Source organism: Apodemus sylvaticus, chromosome 6, assembly GCF_947179515.1.
Source record: "Apodemus sylvaticus chromosome 6, mApoSyl1.1, whole genome shotgun sequence".
Lineage (NCBI taxonomy): Eukaryota > Metazoa > Chordata > Mammalia > Rodentia > Muridae > Apodemus > Apodemus sylvaticus.
In genome coordinates, this window is record NC_067477.1 from 141491531 (window position 1) to 141501854 (window position 10324).

At 37.7% G+C, this 10324-nt stretch overlaps 1 protein-coding gene across 1 annotated transcript; it reads right to left on the minus strand.

Moving 5' to 3' along the window:
- Positions 1-418: 418 nt before the first annotated feature.
- LOC127686777 (vomeronasal type-1 receptor 2-like) lies at positions 419-1294 on the minus strand. The gene has a single exon (XM_052184815.1). It carries the CDS (start codon positions 1292-1294, stop codon positions 419-421), a length of 876 nt encoding a protein of 291 aa, XP_052040775.1.
- Positions 1295-10324: the final 9030 nt, after the last annotated feature.

Genomic DNA, 10324 nt, shown 5'->3' on the forward strand with positions numbered 1-10324 from the left:
AGAAAACACCATAAAACACATAACCCAAGCTCCAAATGATATTTCAAAATTTTGATTAGAAGTATTTAAATAGAAAAAAAACAGAAAAAATATTGTTGAAAATATTTAAATATGTTCATTTTGGACAAAGTGTCATAGTTTGAGTGAGTAATAAATATTAAAATTATTAAAATTATGCACATGGAGTCCTATTCAAGAAAAATGTTAAATTCCTGAATTTTTCATAGTGTCTGAATTATAGCTAATATCATTTCATGTATACAAGGTCCACATTCAAATTCTTTATTCCACAAAAAAATCATTAAGACACTGGTGTAATAATGAGAAAGTGTGGTTTTCAGTTCAGGCATGGAGTGAACTTTGAAAACAGGTCATTCGCAATACAGAAAATGAAGAAATGAATTGCAAAATAACTTTATTATTCTTCATGAGTAAAAAAGGGCAGATGGTTGGGTAGCATGCTGTAAAAAATCGCATTAATCGACTCCAATCTTGGAATTTTTCCTTTTGTATAAAAGCCATAAAGGGTGATGGAGTTGTTCAACCAATAAATTAACACAAAGCAGCTCACCAGAGACAGGATGCTGTGAGTGGCCTTGCGCTCAGGAGATGGCTGGGAGGAAAGGCTTGGGCTGTGGAGATGCTGAGCTCTCTTGTGGTGTCTGTAGAAGAAAATCAACATGTAGAGGCTGGCCCACATCATGATGGCCACAAAGAAGAGATCATGAATGATAATAATGGTATTAAATGACCATGAATTGTGGTCCCCAAAGTACTTATTTTGACAGTAACCATCCAAATATCCAAGACCAGCATGAGTTTTATTGGTTTGGGCTATTACCAAGTCAACCATATACCCATAGATGACTAGGTTAATAAGCCAGGAACAAAGTAAGGAAGAAAGAATCCATGTGGAGAGTCTAGGCTTAAGCCAGCAGGCCCACTTAGAACTGCTGGGAGTGATGGTGATGACTTGGAATGTGCTTAGTACAGAGGTGGTGCAGATGGACAGACCCCGGCTGACTCTGAATGAAAACAAAACTGCCTTACAACCAACATCGTCCAGAAAATTGGGTACTCCAAAGGATAACATGATATTTTTAATCAATGTGGATATGATCATCAACATATTAACTATTGTAAGGTGCGTTAAAACTGAATCTATCAACTTTTTGACATGAGGCCTGAGGAAGAAACTGTATATATATAACATTAACAGTAATGAGTTCCCTATGACACCAAGACAAAGCTGGAATATGAGAAATATCTGGAAGATGGTGTTACTTGGAACCATGGTGTTAAAGTGGCTCAGGTTTGTTAGGTCTAGAGTACCAAATAAATGGACTGTATTTTAAAACAATTTTAAAATGGCGTTTGTAGAAAAATATACTGAATGACAGCTCAGGAGCAAAGAGAAGTGATGAAATGTCCAACTCTTTTCTTTCCTTTCTTCCTCCTCCTCCTCCTCTTCCTCTTCCTCCTCTTCCTCTTCCTCTTCCTTCTCTTTCTCTTTGCTTCTTCTTTTTCAAGTCAGGGATTCTCAGTGTTGCTCTGTATGGAACTTGCTCTGTAGACCAGGCTGGCCTTGAACTCACAAAGATCCAACTACCTCTACCTCCTAAGTGCTGGGATCTAAGTTGTGCACCACAACTGACTGAAGAAACATACAATTCCTTTCAAATGTTAGGTCTAGATACGACACTTTAGTAACTGCATTCCTAGAATTCTTCATCATCTTAGAAGTTAGAATTAGGTGTTGAGAGTAGTAAAGAGTCAAATCTATACAAACATCCTTAATTCTGTTATGTCAGGCAGAAGGATGAGTTCACCTATGTGAAAGTCAAATTTGCATGTTATGAGGGATTTAAAAATTATATATTCTATATGTATGAGTGTTTCACCTGCATGTCTGTGCATTATAATCATGCCTCTGAATCAGACCTTGAATCTCTGGAAGAGCAGCTACTGGTCTTTAACTGTTGAGCCATCCCTCCAGCTCCAATAAATTTCTATTCATGAGTCAATATTTTTCTTTAGCCTAAGTATTAGTGTCTGTATGTTTACAACAACATTTGCTTCAAACACATATATATTAATGTTTGTACTTAATCTTTGGTATTTGGGATGCACATACATTTCTATCAACTTAGTGATGACTGAAATCTAAATTCTTAGATTTTCCTTGTGGGACTCTTTGCTTCTCATTCTATACTACATGCTGACTAGCAATGTTCTGAGGCATATCAATTCATTTTATCTATGTATTTTGCTCACAACTTAGAGTTGGGAACTCTAAGGCAGAACACAAAGGCTAGGGTGAGACTACATATCCCATTGTATTGAGCACATCTTCACAAAAAAAATGTGTTTTCTGTGATATTTGGTGACCAAATCAATCGAGCTATTTTTGACTGATAAACCCACTCTAACAAAGAGTTGAATATCTTATTATTACAAAGTCAGGATGCTATTTGCACGTGAAGGTTCTTTTGTATTTGTGTTATAGAGGCAGAGTTCTCAAAGCCATAGTTACACAGAGGATGACAATGACACAAGACTCATGAACTTTGATCTTGAACTTCAAAATATTGTTATGCCACCTGTGTTCTGTGGATTTGGGTGTATGTATGTACAGTTGCTGTATATTAACTTTAGACACATTCATTCACTGATCTGATTATTTTTGTTACCTGAAATGCAAACCTTTAGTCATTGCTGGATATCTTTGGATTCCTCAACAGTCTATTTTGTCCTGACAATATCTATTAAACTTTTTCCAATGTGCTGGTCTGAATTCTCATTACACACCATGAATCACTATAAGTACCTAGTACAGTGTAAGGGAACAACATTGGAATTACTCAAAGAATGTGATGTATAGGCACAATGATTATCTAAGTAACAAAATTAATTTCAAATTTTGTATCAATATATAAAGATTTATACCAATGATATTTTAAACTTGTATCAATATATAAATTTTGCACCAATTTAAGAAAATATGACTTCAATTTTATGTCAAAATGTAGAGATTTTCATTAATGTAAGATTATGGTTATAAAATGGTTTCTTTAAGTGTAAATTTAGTAATACATTCCCACAACTCATTCAAGAGCACAAGGTTTAAACACAGTCCTTCTAAAATTTACTATTACAAACTGTTTAATATGATTGTGTAATACAAGTCAGATAATAAAGTTATAGTGATATAAGACTCTGATTTAATTACAGTGAAGTGTTTTCAATATTATTCAAGGAGTAAATACATAGGAGTAATCAATATTTGATAATTCAGTTATGCTATATATGTAGATAGATGGCTTTCAAAAATGTCAGTGATCCACATAATGTAAGACTTAAAATCATTTATTAATAAATCTTTTGACTAGGACACAGGTCTGCTCTGCTGAGTACACCCATCCTACTTCAGAAGAGATATTGAACATCATTATTTCCATATAGAGTTACTACGATTGTGACAAGCCAGCCACTGGGCAAAAATTTCTATAATTCATCTACAGACAAAAAATACTATCCAGGAAATGACATATGATGCAGGATAGTCAAGAGCTTAGCTCTGCAAAGACAGGATAAAATAGTTATTCATAATTCCTACTTTGCATAAGGTCTGTCATATGTTTCTGGGCCAGAAGGCTAAACACAGATGATGCAATGTTATGAGGAATATAGGAGACTGTCAAGGCAGTCAGCTATTTAAGTTGGAAGCTATGTCTTTGTGCTTCATACATAGTCAGGTAATATTTACTCTCAGATTTCTGGAAGGTTTGAAGACTAGGTTATAGTCTCATAATCACACGTAACTTGTTTAGGATTAAAGTAGATGTTCTAGATTTGAACTGATGGTTTTCAGATGATAATACAAGTTAAAAATCAACATAATTCAGACACAAAATTATAATCTCATTAGGTTAGGATAGATGATAGAATACTATATTTAAATAGACAAAATTGATAGACTAGGTGTTAAGTGTATATCATACCATATAATTTACATAGTTATGTTCAATTTATATCTGAGAGAAAGGATTCTTTTAAAATGGGCAAGATGGAGGGCTCCATACCCAGGTGGCACAGGGAGATAACTAGCCTCCCAAGAGTGCAGGCAGGTCTGAGAGCACAGGTAGGATCACCCCTCAGAGGAACCTGGCCAGAACCCTCAGGTGGAAGCCTTCCAGCTTCTGTCTGCAGCTGGAGACCATCCTCTGCCATGGGGCTCCATACACAGGTGGCTCAGGGAGAGAGTAAGCCTCCCAGGAGTTCAGAGAGGCCTGAAAGCATAGATATAACCACCCCTGCTGCTCTGAGAAATCTGCCCAGAACCCCGAGGACACAAGAACCCAGGGGAAACCTGGGACAGGAGTCTTCCAATTTCCATCTGCACCCAAAGCTGATCCTGGGCCACAGAGCTACATACACAAATACTGCCGCAAGAGAGCTGGTCTCCTAGGTGTGCCTACACGCCTGCAAGCACAGAGAGAAGTCGTGTACCAGTAGTACTGATATGCAGGCATGCAGGATGGATAAGCCACAGTCAGTGACAGCAAGAACATCTAACACCAGAGATAACCAGATGGCAAAAGGCAAACATAAGAACAGTACCAACAGAAACCAATGTGACATAGCATCATCCAAACCCAGTTCTCCCAAAGCAGCAAACCCTAGTTACCCCAACACACTGGAAAAGCAAGATGGATTTGAAATCACATCTCATCAGGATGAAAGAGGACTTCAAGAAGGACGTAAATAACTCCATTAAATAAATACAGGAGAACATGGGTAAACAGGTAGAAACCCTTAAAAAGGAAAATAAAAATCCATTAAAGAATTACATGAAAACACAAGCAAGTGAAGGAACTGAACAAAACCATCGAGAATCTAAAAATGGAAGTAGAAACTAAAAAGAAATCACAAAGGGAGACAACTCTGGAAATAGAAAAACTTGGAAAGAAATCAGGAGTCAGAAACATATATATATATATATATATATAAAACAACAGAAGACAAGAGATAGAAGAGCAAATCTCAGGTACAGAAAATACCATAGCAAACATTGACACAACAGTCAAAGAAAATGCAAAATGCAAAAAGGTCCTAACCCAAAACATCCAGGAAATCAAGGACACAATAAGAAGACCAAACCTAAGGATTATAGGTATGGAAGAGAGCAAAGATTTCCAACTTAGGGCCAGTAAATATCTTCAACTAAATTATAAAAGAAAACTTCCTTAACCTAAAGAAAGAGATGCCCATGGACATACACGAAGACTACAGAATTCCAAATAGACTGAACCAACACAGAAATTCCACCTGGACAAGAACAGAAAAAATAATGAAAACATCAAATGCACTAAACAAAAAAAGAATATTAAAAGCAGTAAAGGGAAAAGACAAAGTATCATAGAATGGCAAACTTATAAGAAGTACACAGACTTCTCACCAGGGATCATGAAAGGTAGAACATCCTGGGCAGATCTCATACAGGCCCTAAGAGAACAGAAATGTCAACCCAGACTACTATACTCAACAAAACTCTCAATTACCATACATGGAGAAACTAAGATATTCCATGATTAAAAAAAAAAAAAAAACAAGTTTACACAATAGCTTTCCACAAATCCAGCACTACAAAGGATAATAGATGGAAAATGCCAACACAAAAAGGGAAACTACACTCTAGAAAAAGCAAGAAAGTAATCTTCTTTCAACAAACCCAGGATAAGATAACCACACAAATATAAAAACAACATCAAAATAACAAGAAACAACAATCACTATTCCTTAATATCTCTTAACATCAAAGGAGTCAATTCTCCAATAAAAAGACATAGACTAACAGATTGGATATATAAACAGGACCCAGCATTTTGCTGCACAAAAATACCTCAGTGTCAAAGACAAACACTACCTTAGAGTAAAAGTCTGGAAAACAATTCTCCAAGCAAATGGTCCAAGGAAACAAACTAGAGTAGCCATTCAATATCATATATAATGGACTTTCAACCAAAAGTCATCGAAAAAGTAAAGGAAGGACACTTAATACTCATCAAAGGAAATATCTACCAAGAAGAACTCTCAATTCTGAACTTCTATGCTCCATATGAAAGGGCAACCACATTCATAATAGGGCAAAGCCAATATTGCACCACACATAACCCCTAAAGAAATAGAAGCAGTCAATGAAAGTCTCCCAAACAAATGAGGGCAGGACCAGATGGTTTTAGTGCAGAATTCTGTTAGACCTTCAAAGAAGACGTAATACCAATAGTCTTCAAACTATTCCACAAGATAGAAACATAAGGAACACTACCCAACTCATTCTATAAAGCCACAATTACGCTAATATCAAAACCACACAAAGACCCAACAAAAAAGAGAATTTCAGACCAATTTCCCTTATGAATGCAAAAATACGCAATAAAATTCTTGCCAATCAAATCCAAGAACATGAAAATGATCATTCGTCACAATCAAGTAAGCTTCATTCCAGGGATGCAGGGATGGTTCAATATACAGAAATCATCAACGAAATTCACTATATAAATATACTCAAGGAAAAAGCCACATGGTCATTTCATTAGATGGTGAGAAAGCATTTAACAAAATCCAAAACTCCTTCATGAAAAAAAGTCTGGGAAAGTCCCATAAGCCCCCTTTCCTCCCCCTGTCCTCCCACCCACCCCTTCCCACTTCCCTGTTCAGTTTTGCCCTATACTACTACACTGAGTCTTTCCAGAACAAGGGGCCACTCCTCTTTCTTCTTGTACCTCATTTGATGTGTGGATTATGTTTTGGGTATTCCAGTTTTCTAGGTTAATATCCACTTATTAGTGAGTGCATTTCATGATTCAACTTTTGAGACTGGGTTACTTCACTTAGTATGATGTTCTCCAGCTCCATCCATTTGTCTAAGAATTTCATGAATTCATTTTTTCTAATGGCTGAATAGTATTCCATTGTGTATATATACCACATTTTTTGCATCCATTCTTCTGTTGAGGGATACCTGGGTTCTTTCCAGCTTCTGGCTATTATAAATAGGGTTGCTATGAACATAGTGGAGCATATATCCTTATTACATGCTGGGGAATCCTCTGGGTATATGCCCAGGAGTGGTATAGCAGGATCTTTTGTGAAGTGACATGCCCAGTTTTCTGAGGAACCGCCAGACTGATTTCCAGAGTGGTTGTACCAATTTGCAACCCCACCAGCAGTGGAGGAGTGTTCCTCTTTCTCCACATCCTCGCCAACACCTGCTGTCTCCTTAATATTTAATCTTGGCCATTCTGACTGGTGTAAGATGAAATCTCAGGGTTGCTTTAATTTGCATTTCCCTAATGACTAATGAAGTTGAGTATTTTTTCAGATGCTTCTCTGCCATCTGAAGTTCTTCAGATGAAAATTCTTTGTTTAACTCTGTACCCCATTTTTAATAGGGTTATTTGGTTTTCTGGGGTCTAACTTCCTGAGTTCTTTGTATATATTGGATATTAGCCCTCTATCTGATGTAGGGTTGGTGAAGATCTTTTCCCAATTTGTTGATTGCCATTTTGTCCTTTTGATGGTGGCCTTTGCCTTAGAGAAACTTTGTAATTTTATGAGGTCCCATTTGTCAATTCTTGATCTTAGAGCATAAGCAATTGGTGTTCTGTTCAGGAACTTTTCCCCTGTGCCCATGTCCTCAAGGGTCTTCCCCAGTTTCTTTTTTATTAGCTTCAGTGTGTCAGGTTTTATGTGGAGGTCCTTGATCCACTTAGAGTTGAACTTAGTACAAGGAGATAAGAATGGATCAACTCACATTCTTCTGCATGCTGACCTCCAATTGAACCAGCACCATTTATTGATGCTTTCATGTCTTCAAAACCAGTACCACCTGGATGACTCTTACACATTACCAAGTACAGATGCAGCATGAGGTACAACCTTTGCTATCTCTGGACTATAGCTTCTTTGTGCTCTCAGAAAACACTTCCCAGAAGATTTCACCTAAGTGGTGCTGGTCTTTTCTTAATCACCACATATTTCTTAGCTTCAGCTAACCAGAATCAATTGCAAATAGTCTCCTCTTAAATATAAAGCCAGAGACACATGGTCAAAGGTGCTGTGTTCTGCTGCTTGCAGGAACTGAAACTTTGGCCCCCTTCTATTACATTATTGCTAGCTTCCTTTTTCCCAGCTCCTTCATTACCTAAGTTGGCTGACCTGTATCTTCCTCCATTGACTGACTTTAAACTCAGAGATCTGCATACTTCTCTCCTAAACACTGGGATTAAAGGTGTGATCCACCAAGCCTAGATTTAAGTTTTTCTTCACCAAGAATTTGCTCTGTTCTAGGCTGGCCTTGAACTCAGAGATCTGTTTATCTTTGCCTCCTGGGATTAAAGGCTTGTACTACCAAGCCGGGACCTAAATTTAGCTGAGTGGAATCTTGCCCCAAGGTCACCACTCCCTTAATTCAATTTAATATCTTTGAATTCAGCTCCATTTCACTTCCTTGAGCCCCTTTAATACTCAAACTATATATGTTGTACTTTTCCTTTCTCTGCTTGATATGTTTGTTCAAAATTCTCTTCATCCGACTTAACCAGAGAACAAAGTCTTTGTTGGGCTTTTTTGAGACTTCCTTTGAAGATGCAAGTAGTATAAATCTCTTTACATTAGCCCTAGGCTGTCTCTTCAAACAATGGCAAAAAGCAGCCATGTTCTTCATCAAAACATCACAAAAACAGTCTTTAGGCCACATATTAAAGATATTCTCCACTAAACCTCTTGGGCCATCAGGTCTACACAGTTCAAATGACCCTCAGCACCACTTCTTCCATATTCCTACTAGGCTGGCCCATTAAACCCCATTTAAAGCATTTCATGGCTTTCCAAATCCAAAGTCCCCAAATCCATATTCTACTAAACAAAAGCATGGTCATATCTACCAAAGCAATACCCCAATCCCTGGTACCAACTTCTGTCTTAGTTATGGTTTTACTGCTGTGAACAGACACCATGACCAATACAAGTTAATAAAAGACATTTAATTAGAGCTCGCTTACAGGATCAGAGGTTAAGCCCATTGTCATCAAGGCAGAAACATGGTAGCATCCAGGAAAATACATGGTGCAGAAGGAGCTGAGAGTTCTACATCTTCATCTGAAGGCTGCTAGTGGAAGACTGACTTCCAGACAACTAGAGTGAGGGTCTTAAGTCCACATAAAATTACAAAGCTTCTGTAAGGCAAAGGACACTGTCAAGAGGATAGAACATCAACCAACAGATTGGGTAAGAATCTTCACCAACCCTAAATCCGACAGAGGGCTAATATCTAATATATACAAAGAACTCAAGAAGGTAGATCCCAGAGAACCAAATAACCCTTTTAAAAAGTGGGGTACAGAGCTAAACAAAGATTTTTCACATGAAGAACTTGGGATGGCTGAGAAGCACCTTAAAATATGTTCAATATCATTAATCATTAGGGAAATGCAAATCAAAACAACCCTGAGATTTCACCTCACACCAGTCAGAATGGCTAAGGACAAAAATTCAGGAGACAGCAGGTGTTGGTGAGGATTTGGAGAAAGAGGAACACTCCTCCATTGCTGGTGGGAGTGCAAGATGGTACAAGCACTTTGGAAATCAGTCTGGCAGATCCTCAGAAATCTGGGCATGATACTTCCAGAGGACACTGCTATACCGCTCCTGGGCATATACCCAGAGGATTCCCCAGCATGCAATAAGGACACATGCTCCACTATGTTCATAGCAACCTTATTTGTAATAGCCAGAAGCTGGAAAGAACCCAGGTGTCCTTCAATGGAGGAATGGATACAGAAAATGTGGTATATTTACACAATGGAATACTATTCAGCCAATAGAAACAACGAATTCATGAAATTCAAATGGATGGTGCTGGAGAACATCATACTACGTGAGGCAACCCAGTCTCAAAAGATCAATCATGGTATGCACTCACTAATAAGTGGATATTAGCCTAGAAACTTTGAATACCCAAGACAAAATCCACATATTAAATGATGTCCAAGAAGAATGGAGAAGTGGCCCCTGATTCTGGAAAGACTCAGTGCAGCAGTATAGGGGAATTCCAGAAAAGGGAAGTGGGAAGGGGTGGATGGGGGAATAAGGGTAGGGAAGAGGGCTTATGAGACTTTCGGGAGTGGGGAGCCAGAAAAGGGGGAAATCATTTGAAATGTAAATAAAAAATATATCGAATAAATAAATAAATAAAGACCACACACACAGTGACACACCTCCTAATAGGGTCACTCCCTGGGCCAATTATATGTGATTTTTT

What these genes read in the sequence shown, in the direction of transcription:
- LOC127686777 (XM_052184815.1), bottom strand. Translation starts at nt 1,294, where the DNA reads ATGGTTCCAAGTAACACCATCTTCCAGATATTTCTCATATTCCAGCTT.